Source organism: Theropithecus gelada, chromosome 2 (genome assembly GCF_003255815.1).
Source record: "Theropithecus gelada isolate Dixy chromosome 2, Tgel_1.0, whole genome shotgun sequence".
NCBI classification, from domain to species: domain Eukaryota; kingdom Metazoa; phylum Chordata; class Mammalia; order Primates; family Cercopithecidae; genus Theropithecus; species Theropithecus gelada.
The window spans coordinates 52,663,674-52,689,829 of record NC_037669.1 but is presented as its reverse complement, the minus strand read 5'-3'; the positions used below and the strand labels follow the sequence as shown (position 1 = coordinate 52,689,829).

The following is a 26,156-nucleotide window of genomic DNA, read 5'->3' as shown; positions in this document are numbered from 1 at the left end:
TACACTGTCAGAGCCTGAAAATATTAGAAGTCATGTGGGTAAATCCCCTCCCAAATGAAGAAAAAACAATTCAGATAAATTCCTAATGTACACAAATTTTTGAATAATGCCATATTTTAGGTGTAGTATGAAGTGGTTAATAAGATCTGCTCTGGAGTCAGTTTGCCTAGTTTCAAATCCTGAATCTGCCACCCAGTAGTTGTATGACTTTGAACAAGTTACTTAATCTCTTTGTGCCTTAGTTATCTGTAAATTTGGGAGATAATGCTATCTACCTTATATAATTGATTATGAGGATTAATTCGTAAGGTATATAAAGTGGTTAGCACAGGTACTAGTGCTTAATAGATATTAGTTGATATTCATTTTATTGCAATTATAATTTTGGCACCTGTACTTTAGATAACAATATACGGTATTTTCGTCCAACGCTAATTTATTTTTATTCTTCTTTGTTTTAAAGCAGGGTAAAGTCTTTCCTTCCCCTCCCCCCTACCAAGTGCCTTTCATATAGGTGAACAAATAATAGGTGCCTAATCTAATCTTTGTTGCATGAATAAATTAATTAGAATTACACTATATTGAAAGGTTTACAGAATATATTTCATTACAACAGCACTACATAATGGACATCTTTTCCAAGGAATGTATCCAAACACTAGGGGTAAAATGAACTAGGTTTTCAGGCTAACCAGTTTGAGTTGGTTTTTAAAACTACTTTTTAGAGCTTTTGAATGTGAAGTGTATTTCAGTGGATCATTAGAGGTGGCTGAAAGGATGAACAAATTCACAAGAAAAGAGCAAGAACGGCACTATCTATCTTTATACTTCTCTATTAAGGCATGAGCTTATACTCTGGGCTAACCTTGGTCTAACAAAAAGGACATTGGATTGAGAAGACATCAGCTTTCCCACCGTGTGATCTTGGTCAACTTTCTCTCTTTAAGCCTCTGTTTCTTTGCCTGTGAGAGGATAGCATCTAAGGTCCATTTCTCCATTCAGAACCTGTGTGGTTCCATGTTGCTAAACTCAAGTGCATCTGGGAACCTGTGGCATGACTCTTCCAGAACAGTGCCAGTTCTCCTCCCAGCCTGCCAAAATTCAGTTGTTAGTGCCTATTCTGGTGAATAATATCCCCCTGAATTGGCACCAGTTGGAGAATTGTAGAATGGAATGTGCCACCTGGGTTTGGATTTGGAAATCCAAAGTATTGTTGCCTTGAGGTATAAGGATGTTTCTGCTGATCCATGGTGGTGAGTAGGCTGATAATGCCAGCCATGTCAGTTTGCAGTTGGACCAGGAAAAGAAGATCAAGTCTCCTTTGCTAACAAAAGCAGAATGTGAGATCTCTTTCATTTCCTTGCAGCAATTTGCTCTACGAGCTGTGTACTGATGATGTGGTATTACAAACAGAATCAATGCATCAGCAAAATGATAAAAATAAAACTCCCTTGTGCTTCTATAATACTAAGCTGTTAACATTTTTTGTTTTTAGACAGCATCTCACTCTGTTGCCCAGGCTGGAGTGCAGTGGTGTGAACATGGCTCACTGCAGCCTCAACCTCCCAGGCTCAAGCGATCCTCCCATCTCAGCCTCCTAAGTAGCTGGGACTATAGACACTAGCCACCATGCCTGACAAATTTTTTATTTTTCTGTAGAGACAGAATCTCTTTATGTTGCCCAGGCTGGTTTCAAACTCTTGGACTCAAGTAATCCTCCCGCCTCAGTCTCCCCAAGTGCTAGGATTACAGATGTGAGCTACCGCGCCCAGCCAATTATTTACATTCTTTATGATACTTGATCTCACAAGCACTCTTAGTGGAAATCAGGTCCTCAGTTTCTACATCCTGTTATATCACTTAGGGATTTCTATGTGTTGAATTCCAGTCTTCTTCGATTTGGAGGAGAGTTACCTTTCCTGCTCTAAGGAGGCAGCATAGTGGAATGGAAAGGGAACATGGCCTGCCTCAAACTGTTGTTCGATCTTGAACTTGTCAAATTTTCCTCTCTTCAGGCTTCTGTTTCTTCACAAGTAAAATAAGTAAAAGATCTCTAAGCAAAATTTTCCCTCTCAGAAGGCTGAGGGAATATTATCTTGTTAATTTTTCATATTATGATGTGAATAATGTATAAATTCTTCAGTAATTGTTGACTTATACCTAAAATAGAACATTAAGATGGAGGATGGTCTCATCATACATTGGAAAAAACATTATTTGTCTATATTTATAAATGCCTGATTAGCATTAAAAGAATGAATTCATTTTGTTGAAATGCCCTCCATTTCAAAGAACTCACATAGGAACTTTTTTTTTTTTAACCCAGTGGTTTTTACATAAAAAGAGGAGGAAAAAAAAAACCTAAAATGTGTGGCTGTGGTGCACTTGATACTTTACGTTCTCATTTACTCATTCAACACACATTAGGGCACTAACGTGTACCAGGCATTGTAACAGAGCTGGGCATGGGATTGATACAGTGGCTACCACCACAAGGTCGCTGTTCTCATGAAGCTTATATTTTCGTTGGGCAGATGGATAATAAGTAGTTGAAAAAATTTCAAAATAGAAATAATGAAGAATAATAAAATGAAGAATAATTAAAAGTTTCAAAATAGAAATAATGAATATTATGAAGATAATATAGAGAATGATGGAGGGGGGCACAGAGGAAACTACTTTTGTTCAGATAGTCAGTAGAAACATCGGAGGGAATGGGATTTCACGCATGATTTGGCTCTCTGTCTATTATTGATGTATAGGAATGCTTGTGATTTTTGCACATTAATTTTGTATCCTGAGACTTTGCTGAAGTTGCTTATCAGCTTAAGCAGTTTGGGCTGAGACAATGAGGTTTTCTAGATATACAATCATGTCATCTGCAAACCGGGACAATTTGACTTCCTCTTTTCCTAACTGAATACCCTTTGTTTTGTTCTCCTGCCTGATTGCCCTGGCCAGAACTTCCAACACTGTGTTGACTAGGAATGGTGAGAGAGGGCATCCCTGTCTTGTGCCAGTTTTCAAAGGGAATGCTTCCAGTTTTTGCCCATTCAGTATGATATTGGCTGTGGGTTTGTCATAAATAGCTCTTATTATTTTGAGATATGTCCCATCAATACCTAATTTATTGAGAGTTTTTAGCATGAAGGGCTGTTGAATTTTGTCAAAGGCCTTTTCTGCATGTATTGAGATAATCATGTGGTTTTTGTCTTTGGTTCTGTTTACATGCTGGATTACATTTATTGATTTGCATATGTTGAACCAGCCTTGCATCCCGGGGATGAAGCCCACTTGATCATGGTGGATAAGCTTTTTGATGTGCTGCTGGATTCGGTTTGCCAGTATTTTATTGAGGATTTTTGCATTGATGTTCATCAGGGATAAAATACCTAGGAATCCAACTTAGAAGGGATGCAAAGAACCTCTACAAGGAGAACTACAAACCACTGCTCAACGAAATAAAAGAGGACACAAACAAATGGAAGAACATTCCATGCTCATGGATAGGAAGAATCAATATTGTGAAAATGGCCATACTGCCCAAGGTAATTTATATATTCAATGTCATCCCCATCAAGCTACCAATGACTTTCTTCAAAGAATTGGAAAAAACTACTTTAAAGTTCATATGGAACCAAAAAAGAGCCCCCATTGCCAAGACAATCCTAAGCCAAAAGAACAAAGCCAGAGGCATCACTGTACTACAAGGCTACAGTAACCAAAATAGCATGGTACTGATACCAAAACAGAGATGTAGACCAATGGAACTGAACAGAGCCCTCAGAAATAATACCACACATCTACAACCATCTCATCTTTGACAAACTTGACAACAACAAGAAATGGGGAAAGGATCCCCTATTTAATAAATGATGCTGGGAAAACTGGCTAGCCATATGTAGAAAGCTGAAACTGGATCCCTTCCTTATATACCTTATACAAAAATTAATTCAAGTTGGATTAAAGACTTAAATGTTAGACCTAAAACCCATAAAAGCCCTAGAAGAAAACCTAGGCAATACCATTCAGGACATAGGCATGGGCAAGGACTTCATGACTAAAACACCAAAAACAATGGCAACAAAAGCCAAACTAGACAAATGGGATCTAATTAAACTAAAGAGCTTCTGCACAGCAAGAGAAACTATCATCAGAGTGAACAGGCAACCTACAGAATGGGAGAAAATTTTTACAATCTACCCATCTGACAAAGGGCTAATATCCAGAATCTACAAAGAACTTAAACAAATTTACAAGAAAAAAATCAAACAACCCCATCCAAAAGTGGGCAAAGGATATGAACAGGCACTTCTCAAAAGAAGACACTTATGCAGCCAACAGACACATGAAAAAATGCTCATCATCACTGGCCATCAGAGAAATGCAAATCAAAACCACAATGAGATACCATCTCATGCCAGTTAGAATGGCGATCATTAAAAATTCAGGAAACAACAGGTGCTGGAGAGGATGTGGAGAAATAGAAACACTTTTACACTATTAGTGGGACTGTAAACTAGTTCAACCATTGTGGAAGACAGTGTGGCCATTCCTCAAGGATCTAGAACTAGAAATACCATTTGACCCAGAGGTCCCATTACTGGGCATATACCCAAAGGATTATAAATCATGCTACTATAAAGACACATGCACACATATGTTTATTGTGGCACTATTCACAATAGCAAAGACTTGGAACCAACCCAAATGTCCATCCATGATAGACTGGATTAAGAAAATGTGGCACATATACACCATGGAATACTATGCAGCCATAAAAAAGGATGAGTTCATGTCCTTTGTAGGGACATGGATGAAGCTGGAAACCATCATTCTCAGCAGACTTTCACAAGGACAGAAAACCAAACACCGCATGTTCTCACTCATAGGTGGGAATTGAACAATGAGAACACTTGGACACAGGAAGGGGAAACATCACACTCTGGGACCTGTTGTGGGGTGGGGGGAGGGGGGATGGATAGCATTAGGAAATATACCTAATGTAAATGACAAGTTAATGGGTGCAGCACACCAGCATGGCATATGTATACATATGTAACAAACCTGCATGTTGTGCACATGTACCCTAGAACTTAAAATAAATAAATAAATAAATAAAAGGACATGAAGTAAAAAAAAATAAACATAGGATGGAATATGTGAGCTGAGACTTACACATTAAAAAAGATGCAGGACATGCAAAAATCTGAGGGAAAGAAGTACAAAAGCCCAAGAGGACAGATAATGTTTCAGGAATACATTAAAGGCAGAGTCATTTAATTCTAACAAACTTTGGAAATGGATATTGTCCTTACCTTATAGATGAAGAAACAAGGAAGTAAAAGAGCCCAAGTTCAGACAGCAAGTAGAGGACCTGAGATGTAAACCCAGATTAGTCTGGCTCTAAAATTCACACTCTTCCCACTGTGCCACTCAGCAGTTGATGAAAATCTGAGTGGGCATGAAGAACTTGTTTCTGTGTAACATGGTGGGGAGGGCACTCTTCCTTCATTTTGATTCAGGGAGTGTTTATACCCCAGCCAGAACATGTAAATGGCTATTCATTTTTGTCATTTGATGTATCTTGTATTTTTGTGTGATATTGTTTTGTGTATTACGGTTCCTTGTTCCCTTAAGTCCCAGGTGGGCAGGTGTCCTCCGCTGGGAATCAAGAAATAGGTCTTTACTAAGAGTGTTGTTATGGGCTGAATGTTTGTGTCCCCCAAATTTGTATGTTGAAGCCCTAACCCCTAATATGGCATTTGGAGGTGGGGCCTTTGGGAGGTGATTAGGTTGAGATGAGGTCATGAGAGTGGGGCCCTCACGATGGTGTTAGTGTTCTCATAAGAAGAGAGGCCAGAGCTTGCTCACTTTCCTTCACATGTGAGGACACAGAGAAGGCAGCTGCAAGCCAGGAAGAGTGCCCTCACCAGGAACTAAATCTGCTGGCACCTTGATCTGGACTTTCTAGCCTCCAGATCTATGAGAAATAAATGTTGTTTAAGCCAGCCAGTCTATGGCATTTTGATATAGCAGCCCAAGTGTGTGTGTATACGTGTGTGTGTGTGTGTGTGTGTGTGTGAGTATACATAGGTATATGTGTGTCTGTACATACATACACAGAGAGATGTGTATGCATCTGTGTGTGTGTGTGTGTGTGTTTGTATTTTAAAGAATTGGCTTTCACAGTTATGAGACTGAGAAGTCCCAAGATCTGCAGTGGGCAAACGGGAAACCTAGGGGAGCTAACGATAGTTCGAGTCCAAGTCTGAAGGTCTGAGAACTGGGAAAGCCAATGGTGTAAGTTTCGATCTGAGTCCAAAGGCAGGAGAAAAGAAATTTTACTAGCTCTGCCACCTAGTAACTGCTGCCTTTAAGCAAGTCAGTTAATTCATCTGAGCCTTATTTTTCTGTAAAACCAGTGCTTGCTTGAAGACAGGCAGAAAGAGCAAATTCTCCTGTACTCCACATTTTTGTTCTAATCAGACCTTCAGTAGGTTAAATGATGTCCATCCTCAGTGGGGAGGGCAATCTGCTTGACTCAGTCTACTCATTCAAATGTTAATCTCATCCAGCAACACCCTCACAAACACTTTTAGAAATAATGTTTAAACAAATATCTGGGCACCTGTGGCCTAGTCAAGTTAACACATAAAATTAACTATCATAGGTGTGCTTTGTGTAAGGCAGTGGTGAGTGTGAGGTTGAGTTGTTGGAGAATAGGAAGGAAGTATAAGACACAGTATGCACTATCAGGGGGCTTCTGATACAGTGGAGAAAAGAGACACAAATTAAAAATCAGCTGATGATACTAGACTATCTGTTTAAAGTGACAAATCAGCAGGTCTCAGACTAGGCTTCCAGAAGGAGGAGAAACTACTGCAGGAGGGGAGGTCAGGGAAGATTTCCTAAGGAGGCAGAACTACTTTTGGACCTCGAAGAACGATGGCAGGGGTGATTTCACTGTGGTCCAAGGCACAGGGGTTGGGAAGCTGTCTGAATTATAGAAGGAGTAGGGCAGGGCTCCTGCATATGCTTATGCAGGTTGTTCACTGTACAAGGACATCTATCTGAGGAGACAAGTAGGGGCTGGGATGCAGCCCCACATTCTGCTCACCAATCCACGTGCCCTGGTGCAGGAGGGCGTCCTGCAGGCATCCTGAGGAAGAGGTGCCTTTTTCTAATTCCTATGGAGACTCTGAAGCAGACTTAGAAGAGATTAGTTTCAAACAGAAGGGTGAGGCCAGATCATGGAGGACATTTCCTTGTATCTAGACTGCTACCAAAGGATGGGAACATGCAGCTCTGGTGATAGCTGTGACTGTGGGTGTGATTCGTGACCGTACAGTGGAGGTAGAGCTGCACTATTCACGATGCTAGGAGCCTTACATATCTGACATAAAATAAAGCCAAATCTTCAAAATTGTATTTGCCTGCTCTTTCTTCAAAGCAAACTTGATAACTGACCCACTTTGCTCCAATATCAAATCAGCGTGATTTAATTTTATAAGCCAGTCATGGAAAGAAAATCTGTCCCATGACTCCAAAGCATTCTGTTCTGTAGCTCCACTATAATTACAGACAAATGCATCTAATCTTCCCGTCATGTGTTCTCCTGAGTTACAGGATTCTTTTTTTTTTTTTTTTCTGTATTTGATAATCTCGTTATCTTGTGATACTGCATCATTTAATTATTCCCCAAAATAGAGATCTTCAGAAAATCTGTTCAAAAAAAGTGATTTGCTGTTCCCAACTGAAATCACAGCTGGGATGTTTACACAGAAATTAGTTATTTTCAGATCTTTGGGATTGCTGCTTTTCTTAAGGGATCTCATCTGCCACATAAGGCTGTTGAAGCCTCCCACAGGTCACCTGATGAAATTTCATAAACTCCAGAGAAGGACTAAGTGGGCATTCACAAAGGTCTTCAAGCCTAGGACTCTGTATCAGATTGAGCCTGGTTGCTCTCTTTGATTTTTTTTCTTTTTTCTTTTTTGAGACAGGGTTTTACCATGTTGGCCAGGCTGGACTTGAACTCCTGGGCTCAAGTGATCCTCCAGCCTCAGCCTCCCAGGTGGTTTGGACTACAGGCACATGCCATAGCACTCAGCTGCTCTCTGATACTAACCTCCAAATATCTAGCTGTGTTCAGTAACTCTATAAACATTTCATGTGTCAAACAGTAGGACAGGCTTTGGTAACACAAAATGAATAGAGCAGAATCCTCACCTAAGGAAGTATATGGTCTCTAAACTTGCTCATCAAAAGAGTTGGAATTTAATTTTACTAGCTCTGCCACCTACTAACTGCTACCTTTAAGCAAGTCAGTCGATTCATCTGAGCCTCATTTTTCTATAAAACCAGTAACATGAAGATGACATTCTTGTAAGAGGCATATTGTGAGGATTAATTTTGGTGGTCTGAGCTGAGTGATTTGATTTGTATAGGGTCACTCAGTGTTTGTTTGGTTTTTCTTTCCCTCCTCCTACACACCCGTGTGTTGCCTTTGTATCTTTACCTTTATAGACTGAAGAAGACTCATTATTTTAGCTTTACTAAAATCAGAGCCATTTCATTTTGTTCTGTTTTTCTCTGGACCATTTCTACTTTCATCATGTCACTTGTGTCCAGGTGAGTGGACCTAATACGCTGTATCACAAACAGGAAAGCATTACAGCTTGTACAAGATGGGGTTAGGGCATGAGTAGCCCTTTATGTTGGATTTCCATAAGCTTTCTAGTGATAACTAACATTTTTTCACCTTTCACTCTCTCTGTCTTTTTGGTTTTTGCCTGTTACAGCTCACAGGACTGTCTTCGGGAAACAATTTTCTGTCATTCCAGGTTCCTTTACCGGATTGTAGTTGAACATTCCAGTTCATGATCCTCTGATAAGATTATTTCCCCTGAATATGTTTTCTTACACTTAGTCACATTAAAACTCCTCTGCCACTTTTCTGCCCACGTCAACATCTTCTTTCAGTTTACCCCTAATCATCTTGGCATTTTAATCCCTGGAAGAGCTGAATGCCATCGGCAACCTTGGCAATTTCCCCATGCACTGTTTTCCAGATCATTTATATGAATGTTAACGAAGACACCATGCAGCTTGCTCTTTATGTAAGAAGTCCCTTACTTGCAGAGCATTTGATATAACAATTTAATCAGTGAATTAATAATATCAAGGACCAGCCACAGAATGTTGCCTTTATCTGGAAAAGTACTAATGTCTTCCTATTCTTTGTTTCTTATTCTGAACCAAACCAATTATCCGTAACAGAAATTTCTCCAGGTACTGAAAGTTTTATGGTCCATAAATTAGATAACAAATCCAAATTTGAGTTGGGAACCCCTTCAATGTAAGGCCTGACTATTTGAGGCCTTATTTATGTCTCTGTTCCCGAACATCTACAGGGAGAGTTCTATAAAGTGTTATGTCATTTCATTAAATCTGATTTTTTAAATGTTGCTGTCATTTCCTAGCTAGCTACTAAGCTCCTAGACCTAATCAATCAAGTGATTAATTGAATTGTCAGGTGAGTGCTGTGCAATAGGTGCCAAGTGCCAGTAAAATAGAAAATCTTGAAGTCTGGTTACTACACTGGCTTCTGAAATGATCTTAAGCACTGATTCATTCCCTTCAGTCTTCTCCACATTCCAGAGAAAGCAGTCTCTCAGATCTTAGGCATATCTGACCGTATGATCTCTCTGCTTAAAATCTTTGAGTATATTCTGAGACAGTTGGGAAAACTTGAATACAGATCAGTAAAGATGTTAATAAAAATTGTTAATTTTGTTTGGTGAGACAATGGCATGGTACTTATATTTAAAAAGTCATTATTCCAGAATAGGCAAATTAATACAGACAAAGTAGATTAGAGATTACCTGGGACTGAGGGGAGAAGAGAATGGGCACTTACTGCTTATTGGCTACAGAGCTTTTGTTTGGGATGATGAAAACCTTTTGAAAAATAGATAGTGGTGGTGGTTGCACGACATTGTGAATACCACTGAAGTGTATACGTAAAAGTGGTTAAAATGGAAAATGTTATGTCTGTTTTGCCACTGTAAATCATACAAGTAAGAATCACTAACAGAGAGAATACTTAAAAATTGACAGGATAAATGACATGATGTTTGGGATTTGCTTTAAAATACTCAAACCATAGTCTCAACAACAAAAACAGTGAGGGTAATAGATGAAAAAGATTGGTAAAATGTTGATGACTATTGAGGATATTTCTGCAATGAAAACTTGTAAAAAATCATTTGGAGACTAGCCCTCATTCCCAGAGACTCCACCTGACATTTAAAGCCCTTTGTTTGGCCTCTTCCCTGCCTCAGGAATCTCCGGTCTTCACTGCTCAGCCAGCAGTGTGCTGGGCCTCTGTAGTGCTCAGAGCCCCACCCAAGCTTCTGTGTCTTTGCCCTTACATTTCAATTCTACGTCCTCCTTCCTATGTGGCTAATTCCTACTCATTCTTTAAGACTCAGTTCAGTCTTTCTGGAGCATTCCTAGGCTTCTCCAGGCAGAGAGAATGGCTCCCTCCTTCGGGTTCCCATAATGCTGTGCTTGTATGTCTGCTACAGTTGATACCCTGAATTACAATCTTTTATTTTTGTTTCTGTCTCTCCACTGACATATGAGGTAGAGGAAACTTTCTTTCCACTGTACATCCTCCTGGACTATATGAAACTTTCATTATTGTTTTAGTTGTGTGCTTAAAATTGTTTTTAAAGGAAAAGATTGAAAGGTGGAAATGTGAATGCTAGATGTAAATCTGAAGAGTTGAGTGGGAACTTAGCAATGACTGCCATATTGATACTGGTGTCCTTTTGTAGACTGTGCTTTCTGTACTTTGTGACCACTTATGGTTGCCAATTTTTATAGTTCCAGCACCTATACCACTGGGTGCTCAGTAAATTTTTGCTGAATTTACTGACAAATCACAGCGTTTCTTTCTATAGGTTGCAAAAGCTAGCTATCCAGCTTCTTTGAGGGAGGGAAGTGGATGCATACTTTTTAGAAGAGACAGTTAATCTTCGGATATGGTTTTTCAGAGCGGCAAATAAGCAGCTGGAGGGATACGCCTGTGCCAGTAGAGTCTGTGGCTATTCAGCCAGTCCAGTGAGTGGTGAGCTGTCTGCAATTAGCTGCAGTACTCATCTTGCCAGTGGGTGGCGGCAGGCGCTCACAAACTTGCACCAGGACAGGCAGGCTTGATTTTTACCCTAACAGTGTAAGTGGGGAAATAGGAATCTCCTACTATTTCTAGTTTATTTTCTAACTTCTTGAAGCCTTCAGATGTTTGGTTGAAAGAACAAGGCCTGAGTCAGAGTCAGTAAGAGCCAGAAACTAGCATCTTGTTAAAAGTAAATGTCTATACAGTGCTAGGTATTTACTAGGTGCTGGACTATTTTCAGAGCTCTGGCAAAGTCTTTTCTTCCCTAAATGCCTTCTGGAGTATGTGAATCCATCTTTAGTGCTGTCATCTTCTAGCCTGAGATTTGATACTTATGCAAATTCCAGTCATCTTGGGAGGATTTATACTCTAGGCTGTTTCAGGTCCATTAGCTCCTATATAGACAGAGATTGAAAACGGATTTTCATTTGGGGAAGGAGAAGGAGGAAAGAACTTGACCGTCAGGATTGACACATGTGAGAAGAAGATGGCAGGGCCTGCAGAAATAGGCTGCGTCCTGAGGGTGCTCTCTTCTGGTTTTCTCTAGTGGTCCAGCCCAAACCACCACTCCTAATATCCCAGTTAATAAGCAAGTCCTGATTGTGAGGCTACTAAGTCACAGCTCTGTGAAGGATTTGGAAATTTATGGATATAATTGTTATATTTGTACAGGCCTAGAGCATATAATCAAACAAGAAGACATAATCAGTATTTAAAATCAAAAATTTTCTGAAAAATCCAAGATTCACATATGGATCATCCCTGCTCTGAAGCATTGTCATGTAATCTAGTGGTCTGAGGCATAGGTGGGGAAGCAGTGTCTGATTGTCAGACAACTGACCTTGAAAGGTGGTATCAGATGATGATGCTGTGAGCCAAATATCATGAGCAGACAATAAATGTGATGAAAATTCAGAAAAGGAAGAAGCCATGTTGGCCGTAGTCATATTAAAACAGCATATGTTTGCTGCTTTTTGCTAACAGTGCCTCATATTTGCATAAATTTCAGCACTTCCAAAACTTTCATGTCATCTGATTTCATTAAATCTTCACAACCACCTGTGAGCCAAATATTATTAAATGAGGTAAAATACATAAAACACTTAGAATAGTAGTTAGTACGTCACAGGTGTTCACTACTAAGATCACTATTAGCCTTATTTTATAAATGACACAACTAAGACTCAGAGAGGCATTACTTGCCCAAAGTCACACAGCTGAAAAGTGGTAGAAGTAGGCCTGAACTCGGCTTCCTTGGCTCCTATTTCTAGAACTCTTTCTCCATTATCCCATGCATAAAAGAGGGCGTATTTAAGCTAGGCTTGCCTGGTTTGGGCCAAGTTTTGTGGGGGAGTTAGGAGAGAAGTCTCTGAAATCGTATTCCTCAGCCTCACAAGCCCTAGTTGGTAGGTGGATGGGAATTGATGAAAGTATTCACTTCCTTGATTAACGAGTTAAATCTAGAAGCTTTTGCTCATTTTAGCAATAAGGGGAGATGATGGTTCATTACCTGGTCCATCAAGGAAGCTGCAAGCCATTAAACTTACATAGATCCTCAGCTGCTAGGCTTGTTAAGAAAAATGTTACAATAGGGGGAAATTGACAACACAGGCACTACAGATATTTTTAGTCTGTGTTTCAAGGATGTACATCTTGGGTTTTGTTTAGGATTGAGCACAAGGGGATGAATTTAGATTTATGTGACAAGACTGCCAATCAGAAAGTTCATATTGGTGGGGCATGGTGGCTCACTCCTATAATCCCAGCACTTTCAGATTCCAAGGTAGGATTGCTTGAGCCCAGGGGTTCAAGAACAGCCTGGGCAACATAGTGAGACCGTGTCTGTACAAAACAAAATTTAAAAATTAGCCTGGCATGGTGGCATGTGCCTGTAGTTCCAGCTACTCAGGAGGCTGAGGCAGGAGGATCACTGGAGCTCACTCAGGCAGTCGAGGCTACAGTGAGCCATGATTGCACCACTGCACTCCAGCCAGCGCAACAGAGCAAGATCCTGTCTCAAAAAAAAAAAAAAAAAAAAAAAAAATTCCATACTGGGCATCTTATCTGTTCCTATCGTATGCAGGGGACTATGTGGGAAAACTAAGGGAAGCGGAGTAGTTTTCCGAAACTTTCAAATGCTGGTAAGAGTGGTATCATTTTTTTCTTGGGTGGGGGACAGTTTGGGAGTATCAGCAAAAACCATAACAGTGTCTGTTCCTTGCACCAGCGTTTCTGTCATAAAATAGTTATCCTATGGCTATATTTTTAAATGTAAGCCATTGTAGCACTGTTTGTAATAGCAAAAACAAGAAACTAGAAATCTAATGTGCTCACCAATATATAATGCCAATACCAATAAATGCTTACCAATAAATACTGTATGTCCTTCAAATGGAATTTCATGCAACTATTAAAAAGGAAGAGGCCCATCAATATGTGCTGAAAGCATATCACTAAGATATATTTTTAAGTGCAAAAAACAAAAATTTTTAAAGAATTTATGTAGCATGCCATATGTATATGTTTGAAGCATATATGTATGCAGGTATATCCACACATTTTTCCCCCTCCACTGGAAGTATATGCTTATAATTGATAATTAGAAGTATATGTGATAAGAGAGGAATGGGAAAAAAGAACATTTTACTTTTTGTTTTATCCTCTTATATAATTTTATAGATAGATCGACTAGTTTAACCACACAATATACTATTTTTTTAAAAAATTTAAGCCTCTCTAAGGTAACACAACCAGGAAGGGGTACAGCTAGAATTCACACCCCAGATTGTGATTCCAGAGCCCATCCTCTGGATTCCAGCACACTGCCCTGTACTAGTGTTCTCTTAGTATCAGGAAATACTTCTATCATTTGCTAGCAAATTACACAATTTTTCATGAAAATACCTAGAATCAAAATGTCCCAGAGCCTGGAGCTGCAAGAATGTGCTCATTCTCCAGAAGAGGGCTCTGTACCTCATCTGCCGGCCATCTTGGCTCCTTTTCTATAAGGTGGTGGCTCAGCCAAGAGAGGTCAGTGACCCTGGGCCAGGAAACACACACTGAGATTTCCAACAGGACAGATTACCTTAAGGAAAAGGCATTAGGATAGCTAGAGAGGTGGGGGAGGAGGGAAGGCATGAAAACAGTTCATTAGCCAACTTGGTCAATGGGCAGGTGCAGGAAGTTGCAGAAAAACGCAGCCAGAATCTATAAATATACTTCAATATCAGTGTTCAAAACCCACAACATAAATGAGTGAATTAAGAAACCTGGCAGCATTTAAGCACCTAGATGTAAACTCTTAGTTCTAGCCTTAACTTCCATGAACTTTTCTGATTTGGGCATGTTATTTAATTGTCCTGGGCTTCAGTTTCCCCATCAGCCAAATGGACCACACTGTCTCTCCTGGCTCCTTCACAGAGTTGTGAGGGACAACTAGGGCAAGGAACATGCTTTGCAAATGCACAGCATCGTACCAAATGAGAGATTATTGTTAATGTCTCTGAGATTTAACTCACAGAAGGAGAGCTATTTTGAGACAGGAAAATAGGAGGAAGCATCAGAAAAGCATTGCTGATAACAAGGTAGACATACCTCACCAATGAAAGAAAGGGATCTCATGGGTCATTCACTCCAGTTCCTCCTTTTTATAGTCATGGACACAAACCTGCAGACTCCAAGGTCTGTAGAGAAGTGATAGTGCCATACTAGACTCTATTAGTTAAACCTGTAAATAAAATGCAATAGTAGCCAAAGAAATATATATACTACAGGGATATACTACAGGGCCCCTGCCTGAGGGGCTCGCTGAGCTGTGAATGTTGATCAGGGTCCTGGAAACAAGCTGGTGTGAAGCTTAATAAGAAATTGGGGCAGAGGTGGGGGATGGACTTAAGTGGTCCAGCTCCAGGATGGCTGAGTGCCTCAGAGGAGCAATTTGAGGGTGGCCAGGGACTTGGATAGGACAAATGACAACTTCCTAGAACGGGGTGTTCCAGAACCCATAGAGAAAAGGAAACAGCCTGGCCTCGTCCAGGGTAGTTGACAGGAACCAGGGTAGGAAGTATTTGTAGTGGGACTAGCGCTCACATCATTAAGTCCCTTGTGAGTGGAAGAAGGAAAATGGGAACAAATGCAATGCAGCACACACAGGGAAAGTCCGTTTTTGTGGTGGTGTGAGCAGAGAAGGAGAGGCTAGATCAATAGAGGGAGACAGTGCCTGCAATGTGAAGGGCAGTGGGCTCAGAGTGCCACAGACTTGGCTGTGAATACTGGCTCTGCCGATAACTTGCTATAGGGCCTTGAATACACCATTTTCAATTCTGAATCTTGGTTTCCTTGTTTCTGAAATGAAGATCTTTATCTGTATCTTACATATTGTTAGGACTAAATGAGATGTTCTTGAAAACGACTCGCATGTAATTCCTAGAACATGATGCTCAATAAATATTGGTTTATTCCTTTATTTTGGGGAGAGACTCCCAAAAAATTTCCAATGAAATATTACAGTTGGAAATTTCAAGCACTGGAAAAGCAAGCTCAACCTACCTAACAAGTAGAGTGTGGAAAGGCCCTTTTGACAAATGGAGAACCAGCTGAAATGGACAGATAAGGAAATCTAATGTAGGGGGGGCAGGTTAGAAGCAAAGTAGGAATTAATATAAGTATAAAAATATCTGCTTATAAGGGATTAATTACTTATTACAAGGGATTAATTAATGCATTAATGTGAGGGTCCTCTAGATCTGTGACAAACTGGGAAGATACTGTGTACTGTGTAACTCACCTTGACCCATTTTCTTGACTGCTCAGAAATATGGGCTAAGTTTTGTGTTCAAATGCAGTGGCTTTCCTCAGTCTTTTCCCGCTACCTTCTATTTTGATCTAATTAATTTCCTCGCATTCATTGATTGTTCCTTAATCCTCATTTTGTTGGTTATATTTTTAAATTAATAATGGCCTCGGGTCCTCTTTGCATGGGTATGAAGAAGTAAAGTGATAACAGTTTCTTTAAAAACTAGAAATCCAAGGGTGGATACCAAATAGAAAACCATAGTAAAATGAAGGATCAAGGAAAAAAGGAAATTATAGAAATGTATAAAGCTGACCTAGCCTTTACTAAGAATAAAATTGGGGAAATCCTTATTTCTAGATGCGTTTTATAGCCAAAAGACCAGAGATGTTATGACAAAACCCAATAATGAAAGGATGTTTTGTATTATTTTATAGATGGGTAAATTGAGGCTAAAAGAGAGGAAATGGTTTGTCTTGTGGTGATCTCATAGCAGAATGAGGTTCAGAACCCAGGTCTCTTGACCCTCATTCTGGAGATCTGTCTGCTGTGGTCCTCTTCTTTGTAATAGTAAATGTCTGACTTTAAATACTTGCACAAAACTAATTTGTGTGGGTTTATTCCTTTCTCCAGGGCCAAGTGCTTTCGGGGCAAAAAAGTCCTTGGAGATTATGATATCAAGGTGGAACAGGTAATCAGCCTGAAGCCCAGAGCTGCATCTGCATCATCACGGTTTCCTCTTGGCATGCCAGAGTGAACCATGTCGTTCTGCTGAGTGGAATACTGTGTCCATCATTGGGTTCTGGACTCTGCGTTTCCTCTCTCTCCTGTCCTTTCCCCAGGACCTTTCTCTCTGTGAGGCATGGTCCTAGAGTCTGTGTCTTTTCATTTCTCTGATTCCTTTTTATGGCTCTGGTGTCTGTAGATGAGCAAGCAGTTTGGTTCTTAGGACCCTCTTACAGTGTAAGTTTCCCAGAGTGAGGAAAACCTTAGAGGAATGTCTTCCCAGGACATTGCACTTTACCTCCATACTGTTGGTGGCAAGATACTTCTTGGTAGGCACATGTCTGCTATTCAGGTATGCTGCCCCCAGTGATGGTTCCTCTGGGCCTGAGGCTATACTTTAGAGGAAACATAGAAAAGAACACTTCCTTAATACAGTGAAGCACTGAAAGCCCTTTTTCCTTTTTTCTTTTCTTTTTTTTTTTTTTACCTTCCTCCATCCTTTGCTTCATAATAAATAGTGATTGGGTCCATTTGGGGAAGAGGAGGATGTTCAGTTTCAACAATGCATGTATTTCCTATGTGGTAAAAGAAGTTACTCATCATTCATTATACAGTGTGTTATGATTTACTGACTGTCTTCAAACAACTTGTTAGATAGGCAAGATTGATAAAAATTATTCCCATTTTATAGATTGGGAAAACTGAAACCCAGAGAGGACAAGTAACTTGCTTAATGTTTTATACAGCTGTGTAGGGGGAAGTAGAACTAAAACCTAGTTGGCTAAATTTAAACCTAGTGCTTTTATATTGAAACTGATAAAAGGACACTTGTCTCAGTCCACATTATCGCTCTGTAGAGAACCAGCACAAAGGATGCTGGGCTGGGAGTTAGAGGACCGGATTTTTGCTCCTTTCTCTGCCAATAATAAGTTTTGTTTGTCCTGAAAAGTTACTTAACTGCTCTGAGGCTCAGTTTCCTCCTTTGGTAAATGGGGATAATTATCTCTGTCCCACCTTCATCACAGTGTTGCTATGAGAATTAGACTAACTCAGTATGTGAACATGTTTTGAAAACTGTATGTAAATGTTCTGTGGTGGGGATGTTGCTGCTGCTATGTAGAGGACTTGCCAAAGTCAGGATTGTGAACTTATTCCCCTGTTATTATTTTCCAGGCAGAATTTTCAGAGCTCAACCTGGTGGCCCATGCAGATGGCACCTATGCTGTGGATATGCAGGTTCTCCGGAATGGCACAAAGGTTGTCCGGTAAGGGTCTTTCTGAACTCAGGGTCATTGTGACTGTCTCCAGAGTTACTACCTCTGGCTCAAAGAGGTGGTTGCTAAGTCAGGTGTTGGAGTGAGATAGCAGTACTATGTATGGTATACAGAACTTAATGATGTGTGTTCGGCAAAAGTAGTAGAAAAGGCAGAGAAAGCCAGCTTCTCGCTGAGCTTAGTCCAGTGGTAGAGAAAGCAACTTAAGCTTCACAGACTCAGAGCTCACTTAGAGACAACTGGATTCCTTATAGGATTATTTCCCCCCACCCCTTCAGCCAGTGCAGCTCCGTTCTTTTATCCTGCACACATTTCCGTTGGAAAACAGGGTACCATTGCTTTAAAACAAACAAACCTGAAAATGTCTGATGTAGTTCAGCCTCCCATTTTACATTGATTTGCTTAGGTTCCCCTAGTGAGTTGTGGCAGAGCCGTGTCTTCTATGTGAGATCTCTTGACTCTCCATCCTGTATTCTTTCTATATTCCTCCTTCCTGGGAACTCCTAAGTCTGATAGAAAAACTAGGGCTGGAAGAGACATGGTGGGTGGAAGAAAATAAGCAATTATTGAGCACTTACATGCCAGGTGGTATGCTGGATGCCATATAGATGTGATGTTGTCATACTCACAGAATTTTGTGAGGGAGGTAATGAGAATTCCAGATTGGAAGGTGGTCAAGCGGGGAGAGGGGGCGGTGGGAAATGGTTTCAACAAGTGTTATTCTTCCCAGGAGTTCAGTATGGCTTCAGGTTTTCAGACATCAGTCTTGTTCCAAGAAGAGATTTCACCTCACTCTTCCCTACCTCAATCTACAGTAACCTGACAGGCTTCCAGTGTCCAACAGGAACTGGGTTGGTGACAGGAAAGGCCAGACTGGAGGTGTCTGGGACCTAACAACAGGAAATATGAGCTTATCCATTCTGAAGATCAAGGAAGAAGACAGAAAAAGAGATGTCCATCCGGGTGGGGAGTGAGCTCAGGTAGCTCCTACAAGAGAAAATGGATGGGCTCCTCCAGCTGTAGGTAGAGAGGGTAATGGGGATGCTAGAACATAAGCAGGTGGTGACAGAGAGGCCCAGTAGCAGGGCAAGAATAAAGACAGGCCTTTCTGGGTACCAGGGTAGGAACTCAGGGGCTGACCACAGTGTACAGCTCAATTCCTATAACTGGGGTGCAGGATTGGAGTTGTATCTCAGGCATATAGCTGGTGCTAACTTCCCAGAACTGAGACACAAGAAGATCAGAGCAGCTCTAACAGATGCCATGTTTCTGTTTGTTTGTTTGTTTAATAGATTGAGGGGATTCTTGTACAGATTTGTTACACGGGTATATTATGTAATGGTGAAGTTTGGGGTTCTAGTGTTCCATCACCCAAATAGCATCATATCCAATAGATAATTTTTCAGCCCTCATCCTCCTTTCATCCTCCCCTCTTTTGGAGTCCCCAGTGTCTGTTTTTTCCATCTGTATGTCTATGTGTACCCATTATTTGGCTCCCACTTGTAAGTGAGAAATGCAGTATTTGATTTTCTGTTTCTGAGTTATTTCACTTAGGATAATGGCCTGTAGCTCCACCTTTGTTGCTGCAAAATACATGATTTTATTTTTTTAATGGCTACATTGTATTCCATGGTGTGTACTATATATATTTTCTTCATCCAGTCATCCACTGATGGACACTTAGGTTGATTGCATGACTTTGCTATTGTGAATAGTGCTGCAATAATGAGTGTGAGTGTCTTTTAATTTGATGATTTCTTTTCCTTTGGGTAAATACTCAGTAATGGTATTGCTGGGTCATATGGTAGTTCTACTTTTAGTTCTTTGAGAAATCTCTATATTGTTTTCTGTAGAAGTTGTACTAATTTACATTTCCCACCAATGGTGTAAAAGCTTAAGTCCTCTGAGTGGCCAAAGAAGGCTCCTTCCACCCTCACTTTAAAAGATTAATCTCTGAGCCTGGGTGGGGCTGGGGCTGGAGGTGGTGGGCAATGGCTGCCTGGGCAGAGAACCAAGTAGGTCATTGTATATCATATGAATCTACTGAGGCTTAGCGCCTTGGGAATAGATGCTGCCACAGAACTGACTCTCTGGGAAGGTGGGGTTTCTCTGAAGCTCGGGCATGAAAACAGGGGCCTTGGTCCTCTGGAATAGCCGTGGCTAGAAGCTTTGCTGGCTAGAGGGGAAATGCAGGAGCTTTCCTATGCATGGGAACATTCTGTACTCTCAGGGCTTCCTGTAGCTGTTGCTCAACCTCAGTTCTGCGAAAAATATTTGTACCCCTCCCTAGTGTCCACTTTGGAAGAATAACATTGGGAAGTCTGGCATCTGTCCTCAGCCAGTCTGGCCCCTTGCTCTCCTGGGGGCCTGATGAGGGCATTGCGTATTTTAAGGAGCAGCTTTAAGGAGTCAGAAAAGGACACTGAGATCAGGGACCTCTGTGGCAGTGTGGTGAAGGCAGCCAAGTACTGTTGTCTTCAGTTTTCCAGGACCTGCTTTGAGCTCCAACTCAAAAGCTACAAGGAGCTTGAGGCTCTTAACTGCCTCATGTAGTCAAGGAAAAATCTTTTTCACTTAAGGTGTGAGAGTCTAAAAGTGTTTCTTCGCTCCTAAGGGTATTTGTACCTTAGAAAAAGGCAATGCTTAGCCCAGAGGAGAGAGGGAATGTCAGAATTCTGTTCCTCAAATCTCCTTTGGAAAGTACCATACTATTGGCCAGGCATGGTGGCTCGCACCTGTAATCCCAGCACTTTGGGAGGCCAAGGTGGGCAGATCACTTGAGGCCAGGAGTTCAAGACCAGCTTGTCCAACATGGCAAACATGGCAAAATCCCATCTCTACTAAAACTATAAAAAATTGTTTGAGTGTATTGGTGTGTGCCTGTAATTCCAGCTACTTGGGAGGCTGAGGCACAAGAATTGCTTGCACCCAGGAGGCGGAGGTTGCAATGAGCTGAGATCGCGCCACTGCACTCTAGCCTGGGTGACAGAGCAAGACCTTGTCTCAAAAACAAACAAACAAACAAACAAACAAAAAAGGAAAGTACTGTAATATCCCATTTCCCAGTCCAGAAAGGAAGAATAATAATAAAATTACAACCATTGCTCATGTGTGCACTCCCAGCGCTTTGGGTGACTGAGGTAGAAGAATGACTTGAGCCCAGGAGTTTGAGACCAGCCTGAGCAACATAGTGAGAACTCATCTCTCCAAAAAATGAAAAAATTAGCCAGGGGTCATGGCACGTGCCTGTAGTCCTGGCTACTTGAGAGGCTGAGCCAAGAGGATCACTTGAGCCCAGGAGTTCGAGAACAGCCTGGGCAACATAGTAAGACCCTGTCTCTCCAAAAAACAAAGAATTAGCTGGGCCTGGTGGTTTGTGCCTGTAGTACTAGTTACTTAGGAGGCTAAGGCAGGAGGATCACTTGAACCCAGGAGTTTGAGGTTATAGTGAGCTACGGTTGTGCCACTGCACTCTAGCCTGGGTAACAGAGTAAGACCTGTCTCTAAAATAACAACAGTAAAATGAGGGGCTTGGACTAGGTGGTTCTTAAGCCCTCTTCTCTATCTTGGGTTTTGGAAATGGGAACCAAAATGATATATGGCCTGAAGTGCTGGTTAATGGCAAACCTGCCTCTACCTTCTCGCCAGGTCCTTCCGGCCAGACTTCGTGCTCATCCGGCAGCATGCATTTGGCATGGCGGAGAATGAGGACTTCCGCCACCTGATCATTGGCATGCAGTATGCAGGCCTCCCCAGCATCAACTCACTGGAATCCATATACAACTTCTGTGACAAGCCATGGGTGGTGAGTGAGGCCCCCTTCCCCCAAGTAAAAGGGTAGGATCCAGGCCTTACATCTCCCAGGTCCCTAGGAGGGACTCAAAATGCAGTAGGCCCCAGCCCCAGGAGGGTCCCTACATCTCCCAGGCCCCTAGAAGGGTCCTTAAGATGCAGTAGGCCCCAGCTAAGAGGATATGAGAGGAGCTTCCCCTGGGACATGGGGGAGGGCAGGTCATCGCAATAGCACAGCATCACCTGTCACAGGCTGGGCACCTTTGCTGCAGAGTGGACCTTTGGCCTCACAACAAAGTCGTACAAAGATACCATGAAGAAGCCCTTATAGGTCTGTAGGCTCTGCCCTTGGCCATAGGTTGCAATGATAAAAATGTCTGTTTCTTGCCTCCTAGAATGATCAAACTTTTAGAATGGCCTGAGCCCAGTGACAACCAAGGGAATAGTCCAACTCAGAGGTAGTGACAGAGTCCTACCAAGTGGTTAAGCAACCTGAAAATGAAATTTATCCACATGCATGTGAATCAAATACTTATGAACTAGAAGTGTCCTTGGAGATCATCAAAGCCTAACCCTAACTCTGACCTTAACCTTTCATGATAGAGATATGAAAATTAAAGAAAGAAAGTAAGGTGTAGAAAACTACTTACTATAGGATGCCAGTTTCTGAGATTTTTCTACGTTAATTTCATTTAATCCTCACCTTACAAGGAAGATATTATTATCATTATTATAACTTTTTACAGAGAAACAAGACCCAAAAAGGATTAAGTAACTTGCCAAAGTTATAGTGCCAGGATTTCTCTACATCTCACTGCCTCTCCCATTGATTGAGGCTCCTATATAAGGAAGAAACTGATCTGGTTTTCTCTTTCTTGGCCAACTTGGAAATCTAGGAAGGCAGTGGAAACTTTTAGGCAGATAGAAAAAGTGGGGCTAGGAGGGAGAGTGACTTATGATGGCTTTGGGGGTACTCTGGCTTCCCCTCCGACCACTGAGGGGACCCAGCTCCTCTGCTGGCTCTGCTACTCCAGGCTGACCCTCTCAGAAGGTAACACCTGCCCCTAATCACATCCTCATTGGCTTGCAGTATGCAGGCCTCCCCAGCATCAACTCATTGGAATCCATTTATAACTTTGGTGGCAAGTCATGGGTGGCAAGTGAGGCCCTCTTTCCCCAGGTAAAAGGGCAGGATCCAGAGGAGGGACTTCTGGACCTCAAGATGCAGTAAGCCTTTCTTGTTTTGTAAAAGTGGAATTTCAGCTGTCACACACCCTGGATTGCCAAGGTTCCTGGCACTTATGGCTAATTGTGAAGTTTCTGAACTCCACGCCTTTACACCACTCAGAGAGCTGAAGGGTGTGTGTGTGTATGTGTGTGTGTGTGTGTTAACCAAACACATCTGTCACCTCTGCTCTGTGTGTGTGTGTGTGTGTGTGTGTGTGTGTGTGTGTGTTAACCAAACATATCTGTCACCTCTGCTCTTAATCTTTTTTTCCACCCCGGAACTAACAGCTTTCTTTCTCCTTTGGAAGCCAGGGAGAGCTTGGAGTGTAAGAGAAAGATCAATGGACAAGGAGTCAGGAGGGCTGGGAGCTGTCACGGTTAAGGAGGGGGTTGGGTTCCCAAGCTCCACTTGTTCAACCTTTCCCTCTGCGTGGCCTGAGGCATCTGGAATCCTAGATTCTGCAGAAACACGCTAATAGAGTGTGTGATTTTAGTATGTTGCTAATCACAGAAGAGCATATGTGAGACCTTCACCAAGTGTCTTTTTTGTGGACCTCCCTTTTCTCCTCAGTCACACGTCTTTCCTACTGCACACATGTCCTAACCCACATGCACCCCTGGCACTTGTCAGAAGTGGACTCTCCTAGCCACACAGGGTGATCCTGCTATTAGCAGCTTTTTCTGGGTGATTTCACTACTTATCAACCCTCTGACTGAACCTGTGCCCCAGTTTCTTCATCTCCAAACTGGGAATAGTAGTAGCAGCTGCCACCACTTTGACAGCCTGGTTGTTACGGGCTCCTAGTATATGGGTTCTCTTAAAGAAATTTGTGGCCAGGCGTGGTGGCTCATGCCTGTAATCCCAGCACTTTGGGAGGCCAAGGCAGGTGGATCACGAGGTCAGGAGATCGAGACCATCCTGGCTAACACGGCAAAACCCCGTCTCTACTAAAAATACAAAAAAATTAGCCGGGCGTGGTGGCGGGCGCCTGTAGTCCCAGCTACTCGGGAGGCTGAAGCAGGAGAATGGCATGAACCCTGGAGGCGGAGCTTGCAATGAGCCAAGATCGCGCCACTGCACTCCAGCCTGGGCAACAGAGCGAGACTCAGTCTGAAAAACAAAAAAGAAAAAAATAATAATTTGTTCCCTGTTTTCTTTTCCTAAACTGTGCCAGAGGCCAGGGCAGGAAGAATGGGGAGAGCCTGTGGCTAGGGCTTTGCTCCTCCCGGGATCTGGGATCTGGTGAGGGGTCACACTCTCACCCATTCACAATCTGAGCACATTGCCTTGGGCACTGCATGAGAACAGCAGGGCACCCTGGCCAGACCCCAAGTTCTCCCTTCAGTTTCACTAAGCAGCTGCCACATGAATGACGTTTTACATATTGTTCTCTGCTTGTTCATGGGAGTGGACAAATTTGGTGATTGTGAGGGGAGGGTCCCTCTCAGTTGATGACTTTGGGTTGTGTTTCTCAATATCTTTACTGTGACTGCTATTGATGTGAGGAGATACTTTGGTTGGGTTGGAAAAGGCTCTACCTTGCACGACTCTGTCTCTGAGCACATTGCTGTCTCTGAAGTTGGTCAGGGCAGGCCACTGGGATTTGGGGAGCAGAAGTAGACCAGTCAGTGAAAGCAGCATTCCAGACAAATCAAGAATGGCACCACCCTTTATTGCTGCCAATCTTTCTGAAATTCTGTCAGTTTTTCTGGGTTTTTGGAGACAAGTGTACCAGAGTTAAATTAAATCATTTAATTTCCAGGAGTGATAGGCATGGGGACACATTACTCAAATGGATCTGGAATCCCATTTTTTCCAAGAAATCTTTCTTGATTCCTTCGATGAGTGGTTATAATGGACATATCTTCCTATTAATTGCCAACAGCACCCCCAGCTCCCAAATTCATTCTTTTGTCTATGTGTAAACAGCCCTTATCAGATGTTACATTTGTTTAATTGGTGACTCTATGGCTGTGATTTAATCTAAGTTTCCAGGGAGGTATGGGTTAGATGCCAAGCTCACTACCTTGAGCAGACAGGGACTGCTGGAGGGGAGAGTGGGGTGAGCTCCCTGAGACCCAACGAGAGCCTGGGAACTGGCTGTCATTATTGTGTTGGCTGTTGCAGGGCTCTGGGAGTCTGCCACAGGCTGTCCTGGCATCCGTGTGGTGTCTGTGTAACTCTCCCACATGCTGGAAAGGTAGGGCCCCACATGCCTTGGTGCCATGCCAGAGCGTGGGCTGCAGCAGGACAGAGGTCATTTGGCAGAGCTGGCATTAGCTCCCCAGGGATGTTGGAGAGCCTTGGGAGCCCAGGCAGGTGTCCAGAGGCAGAGCAGGAGTCCAGGCCCAGATGGGCAGGTAGGACATAAAGGTCAGATGAGCAGGTGGGGAGAATCAGAGAAGGCAGGAAAAGTCTGAGGGTTCATTCTTGATAGTTAAAGCAAATTGAAGGACCAAAGACAGCGAGGACAGCAGGGTACAATGGTGAATGCACCCAGCAAGGAAAAGAGACCTGAGTGCTCTTGCAGTGCAGCCCTGACTCCAGGATGTAATCCAGGAGCCTGCACTTTCCTTTGCTCTCCAGCCTCAATCTCAATTTGTCAAATGAGAGGGCTGGTCTAGAGACTCTATAAAGTCCCTTTTGACAGTGATATCTTAGGGGCTTGAGGGTCCATGAATCATCCTTTCAGTCCTGGAGGAGGCTCTAGAGCTCTAGAGTCACCAATTGTTTGTCACTAAAGGGAGGGACTCAGAAATTCCAGTGTTTTCCAGCATTTCAAAAATAACAAAATTATATCTATACCCACAAAAGGACCACAACAGATGATCACTTAAACTGCAGTTTGATAGCAGAGTTTGGGGGAAATATAATAAAGAGATATTATTTATGGTACAAAGTTTGAGAAACTGATAAAATTTAACCCTCTCGTTTTATATATGAAGAAAATGAAATCCAGAGAGGAAAACTCGTTTGGCCAAGGACACCTAGGAAGTTAACAGAACAAGAATCAGAAGATTTCAGTTTTCTAACAACCCAGTTCCAAGCTTTTACTGCCCCAACCTCCTCTTCCCTTCCTGGCTTATGTGCCAGCATCGCTTGCAGAGAACAGGACCTGAGCTTTTGAAAAATGTTCTAGTCTTCCTTTCTCTGATAAGT

General features: G+C 42.1%; 1 protein-coding gene across 1 annotated transcript in view; it reads left to right on the top strand.

The window, feature by feature from the left end:
• The window catches only part of SYN2 (synapsin II), a 184,130-nt gene that overhangs the window by 118,029 nt on the left and 39,945 nt on the right, over positions 1-26,156 (top strand). Inside the window, exons 2-4 of the mRNA XM_025375457.1 lie at positions 16,611-16,668; positions 17,877-17,968; positions 21,626-21,782. Of these exons, the coding sequence (XP_025231242.1) occupies positions 16,611-16,668; positions 17,877-17,968; positions 21,626-21,782 (307 nt within the window). The remainder of the gene's footprint in view (positions 1-16,610; positions 16,669-17,876; positions 17,969-21,625; positions 21,783-26,156) is intronic.